Raw genomic sequence first — 22,735 nt, forward strand, 5'->3', positions numbered from 1 at the left:
CTTGTCTTGTTCCTGATCTTAGAAGAATTGTTCACTGTTGAGTATGATGTTAGCTGTGGGTTTGTCATATATGGCTTTTATTATGTTGAGGTATGTTTCCTCTATGCCCACTTTCTGAAGAGTTTTTATCATAAATGGAAGTTGAATTTTATCAAAAGTTTTTCTGCATCGATTAAAATGATCATTTGGATTTTATTCTTCAATTTGCTGTGTGGTGTATCACACTGATTGATTTGTGGGTATTGAAGACTCCTTACAAACCTGGGATAAATCCCACTTGATCATGGTGTATGATCCTTTTAATGTATTGTTTGATTCAGTTTGCTAGTATTTTGTCAAGGAATTTTGCTTCTATGTTCATCCGTGTTATTGGCCTTTAACTTTCTTTTTTTGTGGTATCCTTGTTGGGTTTTGGTATCAGGGTGATGGCAGCCTCAGAATGAGTTTGGGAGTGTTCCTTCTTCTGCAATTGTTTGGAATAATTTCAGAAGGATAGGTGTTAACTCTTCTCTAAATGTTTGATAGATTTCACCTGTGAAGCTATCTGGTCCTGGACTTTTGTATGTTGGGAAGTTTTTTAATCACAAATTCAATTCCAGGACTTGTGATTGGTCTGTTCATTTTTTTGTATTTCTTCCTGGTTCAATCTTGGAAGATTGCACCTTTCTAAGAAATTGTCCATTTCTTTTAGGTTGTCCATTTTATTGGCATGTAGTTGCCTGTAGTAGGCTCTTACAGTGCTTTGTATTTCTGTGGCATCAGTTGTAACTTCTTTCTTATTTTATTGATTTGGGTCCTCTCCATATTTTTCTTGATGAGTCTGGCTAAAGGTTTATCAATTTTATCTTTTCTTTTTTTTGGCAGCACTGCATGGCTTGTGGGATCTTAGCTCCCTGACCAGGGACTGAACCCAGGCCTCGGCAGTGAAAGCGCCCAGTCCTGACCACTGGACAAGCAGGAAATTCCCAATTTTGTTTATTTTTTCAAAGACCCAACTTTTAGTTTCATTGATCTTTTCTATTGTTTTCTTTGTCTCTATTTCACTTATTTCTGCTCTGATCTTTATGATGTCTTTCCTTCTACTAACTTTGTGTTTTGTTTGTTCTTCTTTTTTAGTTGCTTTAGGTGTAAGGTTAGGTTGTTTATTTGAGATTTTTCTTGTTTCCTGAGGTAAGCTTGTATCACTATAAACTTACCTCTTAGAACTGCTTTTGCTGTGTCCCAAAGGCTTTGGATTGTCATGTTTTCATTTTCATTTGTCTCTAGGTATATTTTGCTTTCCTATTTGATTTCTTCAGTGATCTATTGGTTGTTTAGTAACATTGTTTAGCCTTTACAGTTTTTTTCTTGTAGTTGATTTCTAATCTCGTAGCATGGTCAGAAAGGGTGCTTGATATGATTTCAATTTTCTTAAATTTACTGAGGCTTGCTTTATGCCCCAGCATGTGATCTATCCTGGAGAATGTTCCATGTGCACTTGAAAAGAATGTGTATTCTGCTGCTTTCAGATGGAATGTTCTATAAGTATCAGTGAAATCCCCTTTGGTCTCATGTTTTATTTAAGCCTATGTTTCTTTACTGATTTTTCTGTCTGGATGATCTATTCATTGATGTAAGTGGGCTGTTAAAGTCCCCTACTATTATTGAGTTAACACTTGCCTTATATATTGAGGTGCTCCTATGTTGGGGGCATATATATTTACAATTTTCTTGGATTGATCTCTTGATCATTATGTAGTGTCCTTCTTTGTCTCTTGTAACAGTCTTTATTTTAAAGTCTACTTTGTCTGGTATAAGTATTGCTACTCCAGCTTTCTATTGATTTCCATTTGCATGGAATACCTTTTTTTCATCCCCTCACTTTCAGTCTGTATGTGTCTCTAGTTCTGAAGTGAGTCTCTTGTAGGCAACATATACATGGGTCTTGTTTTTGTATCCATTCAGCCAGTTTATGTCTTTTGGCTGGAGCATTTAGTCCATTTACATTTAAGGTAATTATTGATATGTGTGTTCCTATTGACATTTTGTTAATTGTTTTGGATTTGTAGGTCTTTTTTCCCTTTTCTTCTTTTGTTCTCTTGTGATTTGATGGCTATCTTTAGCTTTGTGTTTAGATTCCTTTTTCTTTTTTTGTGTATATCTGTTATAGATTTTTGATTTGTGGTTACCGTGAGATTTTTATATAGCAATATATATATATATATATGTGTGTGTGTGTGTATGTATATATACACAACACACACACACACACACACACACATATACACATACTTGTTTTAAGTTGCCAATCCCTTAATTTCAAATACATTTTAGATACCTTCCATTTGTACTCTCTCCCCTCACAATTACTGTTTTTGATATCATGTTTTACATCTAATTGTTTTGTTTAACCCTTAACTACTTAGTGCAGATACAGATGATTTTGCTACTTTTGTTTTTAACCTCCGTACTAGCTTTGTGTGTGGATTAATTCTTGTATTTACTGTATGTTTTCTCTTACTGATGAGCTCTTTCATTTCATAATTTTCTTGTTTCTAGTTGTGGCCTTTTCTTTTTCACCTAGAGAAGTTCCTTTAGCATTTATTGTAAAGCTGGTTTGGAATTCTTTTAGCTTTTGCTTGTCTGTAAAGCTTTTGATTTCTCCATCAAATCTGAATGAGAGTCTCCCTGGGTAGAGGTTTCTTGGTTGTAGGTTCTTCCTTTTCATCACTTTAAACATATTGTGCCACTTCCTTCTGGTCTGCAGAATTTCTGCAGGAAAATCAGCTGATAGCCTTATGGGAGTTCCCTCGTATGTTATTTGTTGCTTTTCCCTTGCTGCTTTTAATATTCTCTATCTTCAATTTTTGTCGTTTTTATTACAACATGTCTTTTGGTTAATCCTGTATGGGACTCTATGCACTTCCTGGACTTGGGTGACTGCTTCCTTTACCATGTTAAGGAAGTTTTCATCTATTATCTCTTCGAATATTATATTTTCTCAGCCCTCAGGCTCTCTTCTCCTGGGATTCCTATAATACGAATACTAGTGCATTTGATGTTGTTCCAGAAGTCTCAAGCTCTCCTCATTTTTTAAATTCTTTTTTCTTTTTTCTGTTCAGCAGCAGTGATTTCCACTACTCTGTCTTCCAGCTCACTGATCTGTTCCTCTGTATCATTTAATTTACTATTGATTCCTCCTTGTGTATTTTTCATTTCAGTTTTTGTATTCTTCATCTTTGTTTGGTTTTTCTTTATATTTTCTAACTCTTTGTTAAAAACATAACTTCTCACTCTGTGCATCCATTCTTCTCCTGAATGCTTTGATCATCTTTACAATCATTGCTCTGAACTGTTTCTCAGGGAGATTGCCTATCTCTACTTCACTTAGTTCTTCTTGGGTTTTATTTTGTTCCTTCATCTGGAACATACTCCTCTGCCACCTCATTTTGTCTAAGTTGCTATTTGTATTTTTATGTATGTGGTATGTTAGTTAAATTTCTCGACCTTGGAAAAGTGACCTTCGTATGCAAGTGACGTCATATGCATCCCAGCAGCGCACTCCTCTCTCATCACCTAAGCTATATGCTTTAGGGAATCCCCCCTAAGAGGGCTGCATGGGTTCTTCTGTTGTGGTGGGCTGACTCTGTGGGCAGTGTGGTAGGCTTTTTGGCCCCTAGTCTTGTTGGTTGCCTGACCCTTCGGTGTGTGGATGCTGCTTACTGCTGTTTAGCAGGGCTTGGTCACAAGGTGGCTATTTGTAGAAGCCTAGGGGGCGCCGGGGCTAGTGCTAGCTCACTGGTGGGCAGTGTCAGGGTCCTGAAGACGCTGGGTCTGTTGCCTACCCACTGGCAGGTGAAGGCAGATCCTGGGGTTAATGCTGTACTACTGGCAGGCAGAGCTGGTTCCTGGAGTCTGGCAGCAGGGCCCAGGGATCCCAGAGCTTGCTTCAGATCATTTGGGGAAGATGGGTTCTTGACACTGTTGGGTATGGGGGCCAGGGTGTCCCACAGGTTACATTGGCCTGCTAGTGGGCAGGGCCACGGCCCAGCTGGTCCCAGGGTAGGGCCTGACCTGCTGGTGGTGGTCTGCAGGGTACAAGATCATAGTTTTCTTGCTTCTGGCGCCTGCCCACTGGTAGGTGGAGCTGGGTCTTGGCACTCTGGTGGGCAGGGCCATGTCTAGAGGCGTATCTAGAGGTGGCTGTGGGCTCAGGAAGTCTTTAGGAATTCTGTTTGCTGTTGGGTGGGGCTGTCTCCCTGCTCAGTTAGTTGTTTGGCCTGAGGTGTCCTAGCACTGGCACCTACAGGCTGTTGGGTGGGGCCAGCAGCCACCAGTAGCAGTGCTCTTGCAGCTGAATGCCCCCCAAAATGTCTGCAGCCAGTGTCCATGTCCCCAGGGTGAGTTTCAGCCATCTCCCCCCAACCCCCGCCACCTCTCCAGGAGGCTCTCTAAGACCAGCAGGTAAGTCTGGCCCAGGCTCCTATCAAATTCCTCTTTTTGCCATGTGTCCTGATGCACATGAGATTTTATGTGTGCCCTTTAAGAGTGAAATCTCTGTTTTCCCCAGTCTGATGGGGTTCCTGTAATTAACCCTGCTGGCCTTAAAGCCAAGTGCTCTGGGGGCTTGTCTTCTCTGTGCTGGGCCCCTGGGCTGGGGAGCCTGATGTGGAAGTCAGAACTCTCACTCCTGTGGGAGAACCTCTGCGGTGTATTTATTTTCTAATTTGTGGGCCACCCACCTAGGGCATATGAAATTTGATCATATTGCAAGTCTGCTCTTTCTACGTGTCTCATTGTGGTTCCTTCTTTATGTCTTTAGTTGGAGAAGGTCTTTTCTGGTAGGTTCCAGTCTTTCTCACTGATGGTTGTTCTGCAGACAGTTGTGATTTTGGTGTGCTTGTGAGAGGAGGTGAGCCTCCGATCTTTCTGCTTTCCCATCTTGGCTGCTCTCCTCTTCATTCTTTTTTTTTTCTGCTCTTCAGACTGGATAATTCCAATTGCTTTATCTTTAAGTTCACTAATACTTTCTTCTGTCTGCTCAAATTTGCTGTTGAATAACTCTAGTGAGTTTCTCATTTCTGTTATTTCACTTTTAAGCTCCAGCATTTATTTGGTCCTTTTTATAATTTCTATGTTTTTACTGATATTTTCATTTGTTCTACATAGTTTTCCTGATTTCCTTTACTTCTTTGCCCATGGCTTCCTTTAGCTCATTGAGCATGTTAAGTCAACTGTCTTAAATATCTTTAATAATTCCAGTGTCTGGGCTTCCTCAGGGATGGTTTCTGTCGAAATCTTTTTTCCCCCGTGATTGGGCTATACCGTCCTGTTTCTGTTTCCTGTAACTCTTTTATTGAGAACCATATATATTGAGCATTATGTTGTTTTAACTCTGAAATCTAATTCTCCATCTCCTCAGGAATTGGTAAATCTTGCTAGTTGAGGGCTGGAGCCATTGTTGTGACTTCTCCAAACTATTTTTGCAAAGTGTGTATTCCTTGTTTTGTGTGGTCACTGAAGTTTCTGTCTGATATCTCTACAGTCAGCCAGTAAGCTGACAAATATTTCCTCAAATGTCTGGCTCCCAAAGGGAAATACTGTCTCTAATCCCCTGTAAACCACTTTAGTTCATGGGGGTTGAAACAATGGCCAACCTTTGTGCTGGCCCCTCAGTGATCAAAAGCAGCAATTATCAATCAAAACACACAATCCTAATATTTGGAGGACAAGTTTCTTATTGTCCAGGAAGCTGCACCAGGAATACGGGCCACCACCTCTCCTTTCTGCTCCCTGCTTCAGAGGATGGTAGTGGAGGAATGGTAGCCACTATGTGAAAGACCAACATTCCCAAGAATTTACTGATTTACCAGTCTCTTCATCAAGCTCTACCCTGAACATTGCAAGTATTTAACTAGACTCCAGAATTCCAAAATAGTTGCTTTAGACAGTTCTTGCCAGCTCAGTAGTTGTTTAGGTGGAGAAATGGCTTCCTTCCCTGACATCATTCCATTTCTTTTTATTGCCAAATAATATCACATTGTAGGCTTATACCACATTTTGTTTATTCATTCATCAGGTAATGGACATTTGAGTTGTTTTCAATTTTTAACTATTATGAATAATGCTTCTATGAACAATCACTTATAAATTTTTGTGTGGACTTGTGTTTTTATTTCTCTTGGTTGTATACATAGGCATGAAATACCTGGGTGTAATGATTACTATTATTAACAATTATTACTATTATTAACCTTGCATTCCTAGAATAAACCCTACATGATCATAATATATTATCCTTTTATATATTGTTGGATTCAATTTGCTAGTCTTTTGTTAAAGAGTTTTTGCAGCTACATTCATGATAATATTGGTCTGTAAATTTTGTTTTTGTAATGTCTTTGTCAGATTTTGGTATGTTATACTGACATCAGTAGTTTCCTCTGCCTCTGTTTTCTGGAAAAGTTTGTGTAAGGTTAGTGATAGTCCTTCCTTGAATGTCTGATAGACTTCACCAGTGAAACTGAGTCTAGAGTTTTCTTTATGGAAAGTTATGATAAATTCCGTTTATTTGATAGAGGGCCATTCAGATTTCCTGATTTTTTCTTGTATTAATTTTGATAATTAAATTTGTCAGTACATTTGTCTACTTCACGTAAGTGGTCTAATTTGTTGGCATAAAATTGTTTGTGATATACCTTTACTATCCTTTAATGTCATAGGATCTGTAGTGATAACCTTTTTCATTCTTGATATTGGTAATTGTTTTCCATCATCTTTTTTTCTTCATTGCTCTAGCTAGGGGTTTTTCTATTTCATTTTTCATTCCAAAGAATCAGATTTTGGCTTTGTTAATTTTATCTATTATATGATTTTCGTGTCATTGATTTTTGCTCTTTATTGTATTTCCTTTCTTCTATTTCATGTAAGCTTACTTTGCTTTTCTTTCTCTAACTTATTAAGATGGAAACTTAGGTAATTGATTTTAGATGTTTTTCTAATATAATTATTTAAAACTATAAGCTTCCCTCTAAGCCATGACTATTCAATAGCACTTTCTGCAGTGATGGAAGTATTCTGTTTTCTGCTGTCCAGTAGAGTAGCCACTAGCCATATGTAACTGTTGAGCACTTGATATGTGGCCAGTGTATCTGAAGAATTGAACTTTTGTATTAATTTAAATTTAGTCACATGTATCCAGTGGCTTCTGTAATGAGCAGTGCATCTCCAAGCACTGCTTTACCTGCATCCACAATTTTATGTTGTAATTATCATTAAATTTAAAATATTTTCTAATTTCCCTTGTGACTTCATCTTTTTGATGAATAAATTATTTACAAATGTGCTATTTAATTTCCTGAGGTTTCGGGGGTTTCTGGATATGTTGTTACTGATTTTAAATTAAAAATTTAATTCCTTTGTGATCAGAGAACACACCATGTATAATTTCAATACTTTTTAATCTGAGCCTTGTAGAGCCCAGCATATGGTCCGTCTTGAATTTACCGTGCATACCTCAAAAAAAATAGTATTTTGCACTTGTTGGATGTAGTGTCCTATAAACATCAGTTAGATTGAGGTGGCTGAAAAAGTGGTTCAGATCTTTTGTCCTGATATGTCTAATTGTTCTAATGACTTCTAAGAAGTGGGTGTTAAATCTACTATGGCAGAATTATGTTTCTCCCCACAATGCTATAAACTTTTAATTATGTATTTAAGGCTATCAGGCATCCTACATACATATTTATAATTGTACTATCTTCCCAATGAATTGTCCTGTTTATCATGAAATGTTCCTATTTTTATCTATGATAATCTTTGTCTTAAAGTCTATTTTTATCTGGTGTTTATATAGCCATTCTAGTCTTATTATGCTAATTTACATGTTCTTTGTTTTCCATCCTTTAACTTTCAACTTATCTGTGTTTTTAAAGTGTTTCTTGTAGGCAGCATTTAAATGAACTTTTTGATTAGAATGTTAACGTGTCACTGATGTAATTATTGATATAGTTGGACCTTGGCATATTTTATTAGTTTTTTGTTTGTCCTCTCTTTTTGTCCTTACCAACTCTCACGCTTTTTTTTTTTTAAGGTCACTTCTCCAAGCTTTACTCCCATCCACAGTCTGTTTGCCTGTGTTTACTTTTTAAGTCCTCAGGTGGGTTTCTATTCCTTTCTTTTTTTTCTGTTTTACTCAGAGTTTATCATCGTAAGCAGTGGAGGGATGGGTTATAGGGGCTTACATTGTGATACTGGAACCAGAACACCTTTCATGAAGGTTTCACGGCTACTCTCACTTATGCATAGACTACTTTGAAAGCATATGCAAGAAATTGGTGATTGTGGATATTTAGAGGGAGAAATTGTGGGGGCCAAGAGGAAAATCTTTTCAATACAGACCCTTCTGCACTTTGACCATTAGTATGTAAACATTTTTCTAAAAAGGCATTAACAACTAGTCAAAATAATCAATTTGGGATGGATTAAACATTAGGTAGTTTAAAGGACAGATGTAGCAAACTACAAAGGCTTTAACTCAAGCACCTAAGAAGGTAAGCCCATTGATAGCTACAAGGAAGATAATGGTATCTGATGTGTTCAATTCCAAGCGAAGGTATATGTTGCAGATAACCAACCATATGTCTCTTCAAATATTTGTTTAGGGCTGCCTCCTGGCCCATCACCTTTCACAAGGCACATTTTCCTTAGAATACAGTCATCTATTGTCTTGATTTTTTTCCAGGCTGTGCACGTGGCTACTAATTCTGACAGGGGAAAGCTTGGACATAGGTGAGGCAATTAAAAGGCCTCCCAGTTCTAGTGGCTGCAATTCCTGCAAGCGTACTGAAGAATTCTGGCTGGCACTTGTAGCTACGAGATTCAGTTGTATAATGGTTTTTTTGGTAATTGCTTAGTAGAAAGCCTGTAAAATAAAACCCTTACCAATTATGCCTTTTACTATAGAGCAGCAGTGTCCACTAACCATTAGCTATTGAGCACTCGAAATAGGGATAACCCAAATTGTGATGTGATAAGCACAATGGATTTTGAAGACTTAGTATGGAAAAAGGAATATAAAATGTCTTGGCAATAATTTTTAACGTGTACCTGTTAAAATAATAGCATTTTGAATATATTGATTTTAAATATACTAAAATTTCATGTTTCTTTTTAGGTTTTTAATGTGGCTAAAAATTAAAATTAGATAGGTAACTCACCTATTTTGGAGGGGGAGGGTGAACAAAATAGGTCCTGCTAGAGTTTTCTTTTTTTTTAATTGAAGTATAGTTGATTTACAATGTTGTTAGCTTCAGGTGTACAGCAGTGATTCAGTTTTATATATGTATTCTTTTTCAGATTCTTTTTCCTTATAAGTTATTATAAAATATTGAGCATAGTTCCCTGTGCTATACAGTAGGTCCTTGTTGGTTATCTATTTTATACATAGTATTGTGTTTATGTTAATCCCAAACTCCTAATTTCTCCTTTTCCCTCCCCCCTTTCCCCTTTGTTAACCATAAGTTTGTTTTCCATGTCTGTGGGTCTGTTTATGTTTTGTACATAGGCTCATTTGTATCCTTTGTTTTTTGGGTTTTTTTTAGATTCCACATATAAGTGATGTATGATATTTGTCTTTCTCTGTCTAGCTTACTTCACTTACCATGATAATCTCTAGGTCCATCCATGTTGCTGCAAATGGCGTTATTTCATTCTTTTGTATGACTGAGTAGTATTCCACTGTATATGTATACCACATCTTCTTTATCCATTCATCTGTCCATGGGCATTTAGGTTGCTTCTGTCTCAGCTATTGTAGATAGTGCTGGCTATGAACATTGGGGTACACATATCTTTTCGAGGCGTTATTTCATTCTTTTGTATGACTGAGTAGTATTCCACTGTATATGTATACCACATCTTCTTTATCCATTCATCTGTCCATGGGCATTTAGGTTGCTTCTGTCTCAGCTATTGTAGATAGTGCTGGCTATGAACATTGGGGTACACATATCTTTTCGAATTATGGTTTCCTCCAGATATATGCCCAGGAGTGGGATTGCTGGGTCATGTGGTAGCTCTATTTTTAGTTTTCTAATGGACCTCCATACTGTTTTCCATAGTAGCTGCACCAATTTACATTCCCACCAACAGTGTAGGAGGATTCCCTTTTCTCCACACCCTCTCCAGCATTTATTGTTTATAGATTTTTCTGATGGCCATTCTGACTGGTGTGAGGTGGTACCTCATTGTCATTTTGATTGGCATTTCTCTAATAATTAGTGATGTTGAGCATCTTTTCATGTGCCTTTTGGCCATCTAAATGTCTTCTTTGGAGAAACATCTATTTAGATCTTCTGCCCATTTCTTTATTGGGTTGTTTTTTGATACTGAGCTGTATGAGCTGTTTGTATATTTTGGAAATTAATCCAAAACAAAAAGACAACCTACAGAATGGGAGAAAATATTTGCAAATGATGTGACCTGCTAGAGTATTCTTACTGAAAACCAATGACCAATTGGACAACCACATGCAAAAAAAATGAACCATATACCATTTAGAAAAATTACCTGAAAATAGCTCAGACCTAAATGTTAAATGGAAAACTAAAACTCCTAGAAGATGACACAGGGAAAAACCTAGATGGGTTTGGTGATCCATGAAAGAAATAAGTGATAAGCTGGACTTCTTTAAAATTAAAAAATTCTGCTCTGCAAAAGACACTTTCAAGAGAATGAGAAGACAAACCACAAACTGGGGAAAAATACTTGTAAAACACATATCTAATAAAGGACTGTTATCTAAAATATACAAAAAAATTCTTAAAACTCAACAATAAGAAAACAAACAACCTGCTTAAAATAGGAGCAAAAGATCTGAACAGACACTTCACCAAAGATATACACTTGGTAAGTAAGAATATAAAACATCTTGTCATTAGGGAAATGCAAATTAAAATGAGATACCACTACACACCTACTAGAATGCCCAAAATCCAAAACACCGACTCCACCAAATGCTGACAAGGACGTGGAGCAACAGGAACTCTCATTCACTGCTAGTGGGAATGCGAAATGGTATAGTTACCTTGGAAGACAGTTTGGAAATTTCTTACAAAACTAAAGATACTCTTCCCATATAATCCAGCAATTGCACTCCTTGGTATTTACCCAAATGAACTAAAACTTATGTCCACAAAAAACCTGTACACGTTTATAGTAGCTTTACTCGTAATTGCCAAAATTTGGAAGCAACAAATATGTTCTTTGGTAGGTGAATGGAGAAATAAACTGTTACATCCAGACAATGGAATATTATCCAGCACTAAAAAGTAATGACCTATCAAGCCATGAAAAGACAACATAGTATTGTGTTTATGTTAATCCCAAACTCCTAATTTCTCCTTTTCCCTCCCCCCTTTCCCCTTTGTTAACCATAAGTTTGTTTTCCATGTCTGTGGGTCTGTTTATGTTTTGTACATAGGCTCATTTGTATCCTTTGTTTTTTGGGTTTTTTTTAGATTCCACATATAAGTGATGTATGATATTTGTCTTTCTCTGTCTAGCTTACTTCACTTACCATGATAATCTCTAGGTCCATCCATGTTGCTGCAAATGGCGTTATTTCATTCTTTTGTATGACTGAGTAGTATTCCACTGTATATGTATACCACATCTTCTTTATCCATTCATCTGTCCATGGGCATTTAGGTTGCTTCTGTCTCAGCTATTGTAGATAGTGCTGGCTATGAACATTGGGGTACACATATCTTTTCGAATTATGGTTTCCTCCAGATATATGCCCAGGAGTGGGATTGCTGGGTCATGTGGTAGCTCTATTTTTAGTTTTCTAATGGACCTCCATACTGTTTTCCATAGTAGCTGCACCAATTTACATTCCCACCAACAGTGTAGGAGGATTCCCTTTTCTCCACACCCTCTCCAGCATTTATTGTTTATAGATTTTTCTGATGGCCATTCTGACTGGTGTGAGGTGGTACCTCATTGTCATTTTGATTGGCATTTCTCTAATAATTAGTGATGTTGAGCATCTTTTCATGTGCCTTTTGGCCATCTAAATGTCTTCTTTGGAGAAACATCTATTTAGATCTTCTGCCCATTTCTTTATTGGGTTGTTTTTTGATACTGAGCTGTATGAGCTGTTTGTATATTTTGGAAATTAATCCAAAACAAAAAGACAACCTACAGAATGGGAGAAAATATTTGCAAATGATGTGACCTGCTAGAGTATTCTTACTGAAAACCAATGACCAATTGGACAACCACATGCAAAAAAAATGAACCATATACCATTTAGAAAAATTACCTGAAAATAGCTCAGACCTAAATGTTAAATGGAAAACTAAAACTCCTAGAAGATGACACAGGGAAAAACCTAGATGGGTTTGGTGATCCATGAAAGAAATAAGTGATAAGCTGGACTTCTTTAAAATTAAAAAATTCTGCTCTGCAAAAGACACTTTCAAGAGAATGAGAAGACAAACCACAAACTGGGGAAAAATACTTGTAAAACACATATCTAATAAAGGACTGTTATCTAAAATATACAAAAAAATTCTTAAAACTCAACAATAAGAAAACAAACAACCTGCTTAAAATAGGAGCAAAAGATCTGAACAGACACTTCACCAAAGATATACACTTGGTAAGTAAGAATATAAAACATCTTGTCATTAGGGAAATGCAAATTAAAATGAGATACCACTACACACCTACTAGAATGCCCAAAATCCAAAACACCGACTCCACCAAATGCTGACAAGGACGTGGAGCAACAGGAACTCTCATTCACTGCTAGTGGGAATGCGAAATGGTATAGTTACCTTGGAAGACAGTTTGGAAATTTCTTACAAAACTAAAGATACTCTTCCCATATAATCCAGCAATTGCACTCCTTGGTATTTACCCAAATGAACTAAAACTTATGTCCACAAAAAACCTGTACACGTTTATAGTAGCTTTACTCGTAATTGCCAAAATTTGGAAGCAACAAATATGTTCTTTGGTAGGTGAATGGAGAAATAAACTGTTACATCCAGACAATGGAATATTATCCAGCACTAAAAAGTAATGACCTATCAAGCCATGAAAAGACACAGAGGAATCTTAAATGCATATTACTAAGTGAAAAAAGCCAATCTGAAAAAGCTAGATTGAATGAATTGTATGATTCTAACTATACGACATTCTGGAAAAGGCAAAACTATGGAGACAGTAAAAATATCAAGGGTTGCCAGGGGTTCCTGGGAAGGGAAGATGAAGAGGCAGAGCACAGAGGATTTCCAGGGCAGTAAAATTATTCTGTGTTGTACCATAATGGTAAAAATGTCATTATACATTTGTCCAAACCCATAGGATGTACACCACCAAGAGTGAATCGTAATGTCAACTATGGACGATAATGATGTGTCAGGTGAGATTCATTGATTGTGACAAAGGTACTTCTTGGGGGTGGGGCTCTCAGGATGTCAATAGTGGGGGAAACTGGGGTGGGAGCAGGGTGCAGGCAGGGAGTATATGGGACCTCTCTGTACTTTCTGCTCAGTTTTCCTGGGAACCTAAAACTGATCTAAAAAGTCTATTAAAAATGACAACAGTGTTCAAGCATTTTATTAAATCAGATAAGGAATCTCCACATTGTTGTACATACCAGATTGTATACAATTATAAGGGCATATCACTTGTTTACGAAGACACAGCTGAGCAGTAAGTTGACAAGTCTAATAAACCATGTTTAGCCAACTAAAATTTCAAGAACATTCAAAAGGAAACACAATAAAGGTCATGCAAGTTCTAGAATAGTGAATCATGACAAAGCTCACTCATTTTATGCTTTACCTTCAAAATGCACATGACATCTAAAACAAAAAAAATCTGAAGACCAGTTGGTTGTCACTAGTCAAGATACACATTTCATTCAGGAATATTAAGCCCCTTACCACTACTGACTTGTTTGATTGTAAATAACTTAGTCCTAACTACAGAAAAGTTTTCTGAAGAGATTTACTGTTGTAAAATATATGCCCATTGTTCATAATATGCCTTGAAGTCACTGAACTTTCATTAAAATACGGTAAAGAATGATACTCAAACCAGGAATCCCAGCTATGACCTTTTCACTTACCACTAAATATCAGTTCAAGATAAAACACCGTAAAGACTAAAATAGACTGTGAATGGTCAAATCAGTGAGACCGTATTAATCTACATCTATTTTAACTTACATAAATGACACTAAGTTTAAGAATCTGAAGAGACCCTATGGAGTTTTTCTTAGGCGACAGTATTGAACTGCCTTAGAACAGCTGATTATCAGGTTTATAATGATGGCTGAGTAGAAAATAAAGTCCTAACTGATGTAGCCTCAAACTTATTTGTTCAAATCTATGTTTAACTTATAACCACCAAATCCTAATGGTTGGGGAGACATGATCAAATACCTTTTTGCAAGCTTCATCTCCCCACACCCTCCACTCCTCCCTCCCCCCCAAACTCCTATATACGTTTCCCCTGCTTTAAGCTAAAAGGTCAATTCTGGATTCAAACTTGTATGAACTAAGTTTATAGGAGATAACATGCAAATAAGGGGATAAAGTTAAATTCATTTGACAACAGCAAACATTATAAATGTATGCCACTATCCCGCTAAACAGAAGACGTGGGGAAACCACAAATATAACAAAACACAACGTTAGGTTTAAAAACAAAGACTCTTGAAGGAATTTTATTTTACAGTGGTTGAAGTTATCTACCAAATGCTTAATGACCTCCATGTTTCTGCAACTAAAACTAAAAGAGAATTATAGGGAGCTGGGAATACATGTTAGATACTAACGATCTTCAAGCTTTGAAGACGTCATTGCATGAAGAAAATTATGGGAAACACTGTTCCCGATAATTACGTACACCCTTAGTGTAACATATGGAGATCACTGTCTCCGATATAGACACTGTGGTAGGCAAAAACTACCTTGTTCTTTATACATTATGGAAGACACTGCTCCCGATAATGTGAGTTAGGTTTGTGACAAAGGTACTGGAAATTTTGCAAAATTCGAATTAAAGTTACACCTTGGATAAATTGAGCTGTAAAATTTTGCATGTATGAGTACGATCACAGCTTTTAAGTGACGTTAATTTATAACTTGGTCACAATTCACTGCATTTAGGGGAACTGCTGTTTTTATCTGATTAGCTAAATAGAAATTTAACTTGATTAGCAACCGCTAATTAAATTTAATTCTGCTCCAAGACTTAGCTTTATAATTTTATTTGGCTTGCGGTTGTTTTCTAACACCCGTAAGTGTCGACCACAAATGCAAAACTTCCAGTATCTGTTGGGTTTTACTAGCAGATGCTGCTATTATTTAAAAAAAAAACGACAGTATAACTGTCATAATTATGGAAGGCACTGCTTCCGATAATTATCTTCTATAAAAAAAACACCATTTATAGTGAACTCTGTCACTGATAAATAAACAATAAATATCTCAGTGCCAAAATGACAGGAAGCTTTTCCAAAAAATTAACACTTTGGCCAAAATTTGGCAGTGTGTTCTTTAAAGTCTGACGAACTGAGTTTGAAATTAAACACCTAAAACTTGGTTCTCTTTCAAAATACCTCGGAAAAAACGAAAACAAAAAACTAACAAAGGTTTATGGGACAAGGGACAGAGGAAGAGAAAATATACTAGGTCTTTGGCTTCTGGTCTCCTCTTTTCATACATAATCTTGAGGTTAACACATTAAGGCCTTACTCCTGTGATAAACAGTTGAGCCTCCTTTTATGCAGCTGAAGGACCTCTATTTCAGACCTCACTGGCAAGAAAACAAGTCCCATCTCTTCTGAAAGTGAACTGTTTCCCTTTCAGATGTGGAAACGAGCTAAATCCTTAAAGAAGGCAGAGATCTCATGTGGAGAGTAAAGCCTTACAGACTGGGATCTCCTATATAGCATCCAGTGAAGGTGGAGGATCACACTAAGCTACCACTTTCCACCTTCAGCAGATATCACCTTCCTCCTCCAATTCAAAAGATACCAGTTCACGCACTTAGGATTTAGAGCAATAGTTCACATAAATGGTTCTGACTTTTTCATAACTGTAACAGGAAAGAGGCAGTTACCATTACAAAGCACTTAAAACCCTAGAGATAATCAGAGAAAATATTCTATCGTGAACATTTTTTTAAGTGGTTAGTCACTTGAACTTGAAGTGCAGGCACCTACCCTGTATTAAAAGCTGCTGCCTAAAGACATCTATTAGTACCAAGATTGGGTAGAATTTTAACAACATTAGGTTTTGTAGCCCTACTGAAAATTTAGCACAACCAACACAAGTCTAGGAACCACACTACCCTGATGTTCTTATATAAGTTATGAGTATCACATTTAAAATTCATTGTCAATGTCCCAGATGTCACCAGAGAGGGCATTTGCAGCTCCCTGAATAGTCCAAGTTGCTAGAGCCAACTGGTTTTTCAACAGTGTTTCATTAAAAGCACCGTTATTTTTCTGCCGCAGCTTTAAGTGCTCTAGTAAAGCTGACAGAGTGTGAGAGCCAGAGCCCCAGAAGATATGTCGGAAAGGAGACTCTCTTGGAGATACGTAGGGTGACAGGAAGTGATATTCCACCTACGAAAACAAAACATACAAGGGAGCTTACACAGTGCTGTGACTTTTGTTGTGAGGAAAGGACCTGATAGAGTAAAACAACTGTCATTCTCTCACTTCAAATGTTAAAATTTCCCTGAATTTAAGAATGTTGAGAACAGGCTACTAATCTTCTAATGTTAAAATTGTAAAGCAAGTCGTCAATTCCTTTGTAAACTCTAACTGCATTGGGTATTTTTTATTTTTTATTTTTGGTCGGAGCCTATATAGGGAAGGTTTACAAGTTTCCACTGTAATGCAGTCTTCTGCTTCTTCCAAGCAGACTAGGCTAAAAGCAGCTAAGGGCTAAATTAAACAGAAATACAGAGAAAATGACAGCTAAAAACCATTAATGATCCCTTCTTTAAAATGTTTTTAAAGCCTAAAAAAGTTAATACGACGTCAAATGTCTTTTGTATTTCCAGTTTAGATATGTTGGCTTTATACCTTGCTAATAAGTAAAAGTTAAAATTTGTGCTGAATTCTAAAGCAGCAAAGGATTTTAGGCTCCTGGAATTATTATTCTACTTTTTAGAAACACAAGATTTACCAATTAAAAATGCACATACTTGAATTCCTCCTTTTCTAAAGGTTTACGTACTTTCATGATACGGTCATTGATCTCCCTCATGACAAATCTGTTTGTCCTCTCAGCATTCTTGTAATCTGTTGTTAGTCTAGACGTAGCACGGAAGAAGTCTCCACGAGCAGAATACAACCACTGTAGATTCAGACCCATCTCCTGAAGCAGAAAGACATTAAACTCACTATTTATTAGACGTTATATTTCTAAGGATGTTATTCTATATACCTTTCTAAATTTAGGTGTACTAACTGAAATGATTCTGATAAAAGGGGGTGAGACTCACAGACAAGCTCAAGCCAGCAAAAGCTAGACTTAACCATCTTGTACAGGAGGTTCCAAGCTTTATAAACTCATAACACACTCATATTTCAGCTCAGCAGATAGTACAGTTATCCATTCTTAGTCTCATAAGAAAACCATCCTCATCAAGAAATGTAACATAATGTACTTAGTAAAAGTATATAATCCTGTGTAGTATATTCTTTCCAGTTCAATTTCCTTTTGGTGGCAAACTTCAAACATTTTGGTTCAGTGAACTTCAGAATTTCCATCTGGTAAGTCCCAGTTTCTGATCAGTTACAATTAGTTTCAAGTAAGCCAATCCTAATAATTAGGATTTGGTTATCAATGATTTACATCATTTAAGGGATCTGTTAAATTGACTTCTAGTACCATAAAAGCCACTTATTAATTAATTTGGTTTTATCAAATGTTTGAATATTAGACACAAAGGATCAACACTAAATAACACTTTAACCACTGGCTATGTTCTCTCTCCATCCATGTCATCTCTGCAAGGCACATGTGGCCCAAACTCATAGGTTCAGAGTCATAGTTGAGATCTTTATATTCTCTAGGCCCAACTTCTTTATGGGTTGCTGGAATACATGAATGAGAGAAAGCTTAACACGATTTTAGATTCTGAAAGACTTGCTGTGGTCTATCCTATATCTATAGCCTTCATCCTCCCAACTTCCCTTTCAAATGAGTTATGGATTCTAAGCAAAATTATACTTCAGTTCACTTTAAAACATACTTTGGCTACCAATCATGCTGCCCAGGAACAGCTAAACATTATTCTTCAACCTGCTTGATACTTCAGCAGTAAGAACCTGATTTTAGTTAGTGCTCACCTTTATGTCTGCTCTGAACTGGTTCATTTCTCTCACAAACCAAAGTATTTTGTCATTATACATCTCATAGTTCAGGTTCAATTCAACATCATGGGTAAGTTTAATCACAAGCAGACCGGCTACTTCTGCTGCTGCACGTGCCATTTTGTTCAACTGAGGAACATTCTGATTCAGTACCTCGTAGGTATCCATGGGAGTACCCAAATAAGGGTAATCTGTGTCCTGGAAAACAAAGGTAGGTTAATGTACTCAGGTGGGTTGTAAGACTAGGAACCTCACGTTCTAGTTTCCCCATCAAAGTAATAGTAACTGTAATTCTTCCTTTGCTTCTAATACATTCCTACTCCAACTTTGTCTCATATCCACTACTTTAAGAAGATACGGCTTTTGCTAGTTCCTCTGAACCTAGCCTACTGCTGGAATGATTAGTTTCTTCTAGGTTCCAAAGAATCCCTGTTCTATCACATCACAGACCCTAAACAGATTTCTAGCCAAATTCCTTGAGGTTTATATCCTTATTCCCTTCTCTCTGGGAAGTTTGGCCCATATTAATGAGGAAAGAGGAGAGCACATGTGAAATGTACTTTCAATATAAAGTGTTACTTTTAGACAAAAATTTACCTCCTTCTTCATGCAGCATTCATCCATTCATACATGTTACCTTTCTAACAAGACTGTTTGATGCTCACAAGAACTCCTCTCCACTTTCACTGGACAACTTTAGTAGCTCTTTTTTTTTTTTTTGCGGTACGCGGGCCTCTTACTGTTGTGGCCTCTCCTGTCGCGGAGCACAGGCTCCGGACGTGCAGGCTCAGTGGCCATGGGTCACGGGCCCAGCCGCTCCGCGGCATGTGGGATATTCCCGGACTGGGGCACGAACCCGTGTCCCCTGCACCGGCAGGCGGACTCTCAACCACTGCGCCACCAGGGAAGCCCCTAGTAGCTATTTCTTCAACTCTATTCCCTACCACTGTCCCCGGAGACAATCTCATTGCCAAACCTTTGGTTTGACCTCAATTCTTTACTTTCAGACTCTATATATCTGTATTACCTATACCTCTGAACCAGCACTGCTAGGAATCATTAAGAAGTTTTTAAAAAAAACATGACTTCTGAAGGTCAACAGAAATCATCCATAAGTTTCCTCAACCCTAGGACCTGACGCTCAGTTCTTCCTAAAGTACTAAATAGACATAATGACCAGATATTTAAATACCATTCATACTGTTGCTCTAGCAGAAAGTCAGGGGAATTCCAGCTATGTTAATCTCCAAATCCAGTTCTTTCATCACTCCCTCACTTCACACCTTTCTGTCCTAGTTCCAGGCTAAAACACCCAGTGGTAAGAAGTCTATTAAGGACCTGGCCTCTGCTGCATCATCAATTTGATGCCGAAGTCAATAGCTTCCACCCTGACCCCTTAGACTAACTCTGGGATCTCTTCACACCTCCAGAGAGCCTGCTACAGAGCTGGTTTTCCAACTCTAGCCTTCAGCACAGAAGCCTTCATCATGCTTTTTACTCTGCCTGGTTTTTAGTGCCTTCTAACTGGCTCTTGTACCAAGTCAATCTTGTTTTCCAACTTGGTCAGTTCAAAGTTCTGTCTCTTAAAAATCTTACCTCTGTTTGGTTTTTCTGCTTTTATCTATAATCCCTGCTTAAGAGACTAACATTTCAGGATGAACATCTACAACCGTATTTCAACAGGCATCAAGAACAGTATTATCCTGTAGAACTTTGTTTGAAGGAAATATTCTATACTGCACTGTTCAGTAGACGGCCTTATTATTAAAACTCATCATGGGGCTTCCCTGGTGGCGCAGTGGTTGAGAGCCCGCCTGCTGATGCAGGGGACACGGGTTCGTGCCCCGGTCCGGGAAGATCCCATGTGCCGTGGAGAGGCTAGGCCCGTGAGCCACGGCCCCTGAGCCTGCGCGTCCGGAGCCTGTGCTCCGCAATGGGAGAGGCCACAACAGTGAGAGGCCCACGTACCGCAAAACAAAAACAAAAACAAAAAAGCTCATCATGCATAACTGAAGAAGTTTAGCAAATAAACTCAAATGCTAACTAAGCTGAGATTAAAATTCTGTCTTAAGACTGATAATAAGGGACATTACAATAATTGCAGGTATCTAACTTCTCAAAACATACTAAGCACTCTAGGAAACTTGGCCTCAAAACTGACGAAAGAAGATCTAAGATATAATGCCGTAGCGTTCTTCAGACTTACCTCACAAAAACAGAAAGAGACTGCTGGGATTCCAGAATATGCAAGGAAAGGGAAAGCAGCATTATCAAAAGAAAGTTTCTCGCTGCAAGAAAAGCAGGAATGTGTTTTTAGAAAGTTATCTAAAGAAAAAGACTGTGCTACATGCAACCCCACCCTACCCCCAAGTAAATTTTAACTCACTGCAAGGTTATGTTTAAACCTCTGCCTAACACAGTAGGTGCTACTTACTGAGTGACTCTGCTTTTCTATTAGCTATTCATTCACTTATCTCAACTTACACTTTGTTGATCCAGTTGCTGTCCCGATATAGAGAGAGCCCAGTAACTGGATGTTTCACCTGTAAAATAAGGCATTATTTTATCATTACAGTGAACCTTTCTGGACTTATTCATTCAGGCTAGTCACTAACATTTTTCTCTATAAACATTTATTAAAAATATTAAATTTTTTATTACATCTTCTTGAAAAAAATTTAAGACAGTTAAAACAATCCCAAATTTCTGAAGTTACTTCTACTAGGCTCGTGCTGTTAGTTCCTCTAGTTATGGTGAGAAAAAAAAGTTTTCCTTCTTAACATTTTAAAGGTGACTTCCCCACAGTTTTAAAAGCCATCTCTAGTCTTTATGATCTGCCTCTCTTCTTTCTGGTTTCTTCCTTCCAGCACATTTTATACTACTGCCAGCCTAACCTGCAAGCACATTACTGCCCTGTTGGAGACCCTATAGCAATCCCTAGTTTCCCATGGGATCAAGGTCAAGTTCCCTGACCCTTATTTCTCTCCAACTTCAGTCACTCCAATATATTGTCTCTAATCCCATCAGGGAAACTTTGTTCCTCACTCATTCACATGTCTGTTTTTATTCAATGACTATCTCATCTGGCCTTCTTATTTAAGTCTCAGGTATGGTTCAAGTTCATTTAAACCTTCCTTAACATTCTGACTCTATAGATAACCTCTGTGGGCACCTACAGTTTAAATATCAATGTTTTTCAACTTAATTTTTTGTCTGATTTATATTACACTTTCATAAGTAGGTATACACTCACATCTTGCATCGTCTTCTCAATAAGCGAATACAACAGTGGGCTGGAAGAAACTTTGAACTTGCTGGTACCTGCAAAGAGATTATTTTAACACTGCTCTTTCTTTAGTCAAGCAATTTGCACAGTGCTACTTCTATAAAACTACTTGGCAAACAGGAAGACAATAACCTAGATCAGTGGCATATACAACAACTATCCTCTTAATGAAGTAGATTAAAAAAATGGTTGGGTCAAGCTCTTTCGTGACTGATAACCCTAATTTCACTCAACTGAAGCTCTTACTCCTTGAGTTTGCATATTTAATGTTAATGACTTGTTTTTCTGGTATCTTTTTGGTTCACCCATGTTAGGGTAGGCATCTATTAGCTACAGTAAGCTTGCTATGTTCAGTACATTCTGCTGCAAAGGTAAAATGGCAATAATGACTAACCTAATAAATTTTAGTTTAATTGTAACGCCTTTTTATTCCCAAAGTAGACATTTCATCACTCTCCAGTTCATCCACTAGCTACATCTGTACGTTAAATAACTCCGAACTCTTTCAGAAGTTTGATTACCTTGTATTTCTATCCATGATGCCACAATCTAGCAAGTTGTGAATTAGTCTCTAGAAATAATACCATTCTATTGATATGGTTTAGTTCCTTCTGGTCCAAAGTAGAGAACTAGTGGTTCTCAAACTTTAGTGCAACTGAATCACCTAAAGCACCTGTTAGAACACAGTTTGCTGGACACTATGCTCCAGATTCTGATTCAAACGGTCTGGGGTAGGGCCTGAAATTTTGCATTTCTAACAGTTCCCAGGTGATCCTGATGCTGCTGATCTGGGACCACATTAAGACCATTGCTCTAGACAAGGCAGTCTGTACCCATTCTATAACTTAATCCACTATTTAAAAGGAAGCTAGGGCTTCCCAGGTGGCACAGTGGTTGAGTCCGCCTGTCGATGCAGGGGACACGGGTTCGTGCCCCAGTCCAGGAAGATCCCACATGCCGCAGAGCGGCTGGACCTGCGAGCCATGGCCGCTGAGCCTGCGCGTCCAGAGCCTGTGCTCCAAAATGGGAGAAGCCACAACAGTGAGAGGCCCGCATAC

At 37.8% G+C, this 22,735-nt stretch overlaps 1 protein-coding gene and 1 long non-coding RNA gene across 5 annotated transcripts in view; one reads left to right on the forward strand and one right to left on the reverse strand.

Moving 5' to 3' along the window:
* LOC112406078 (uncharacterized) overlaps positions 1–22,735 on the forward strand; it is a 46,019-nt gene that overhangs the window by 12,308 nt on the left and 10,976 nt on the right. The window contains exons 4-5 of the long non-coding RNA XR_003004486.1: positions 8,072–8,137; positions 13,354–13,411. This is a non-coding gene — a long non-coding RNA (uncharacterized LOC112406078). The remainder of the gene's footprint in view (positions 1–8,071; positions 8,138–13,353; positions 13,412–22,735) is intronic.
* TFRC (transferrin receptor) overlaps positions 13,591–22,735 on the reverse strand; it is a 27,805-nt gene continuing 18,660 nt past the window's right edge. For all 4 annotated transcript variants that reach the window (XM_024754745.1, XM_024754743.1, XM_024754744.1 and 1 more), the window contains 6 exons: positions 21,645–21,712; positions 20,876–20,934; positions 20,598–20,679; positions 18,368–18,589; positions 17,250–17,390; positions 13,591–16,630 (listed from right to left, as the gene is read on the reverse strand). In XM_024754745.1, the coding sequence (XP_024610513.1) occupies positions 16,388–16,630; positions 17,250–17,390; positions 18,368–18,589; positions 20,598–20,679; positions 20,876–20,934; positions 21,645–21,712 (815 nt within the window). In that variant the 3' untranslated portion in view covers positions 13,591–16,387. The remainder of the gene's footprint in view (positions 16,631–17,249; positions 17,391–18,367; positions 18,590–20,597; positions 20,680–20,875; positions 20,935–21,644; positions 21,713–22,735) is intronic.

The sequence above is a fragment of the Neophocaena asiaeorientalis genome, unplaced genomic scaffold, assembly GCF_003031525.2.
Source record: "Neophocaena asiaeorientalis asiaeorientalis breed wild unplaced genomic scaffold, Neophocaena_asiaeorientalis_V1.1 scaffold423, whole genome shotgun sequence".
Classification (NCBI taxonomy): Eukaryota; Metazoa; Chordata; class Mammalia; order Artiodactyla; family Phocoenidae; genus Neophocaena; species Neophocaena asiaeorientalis.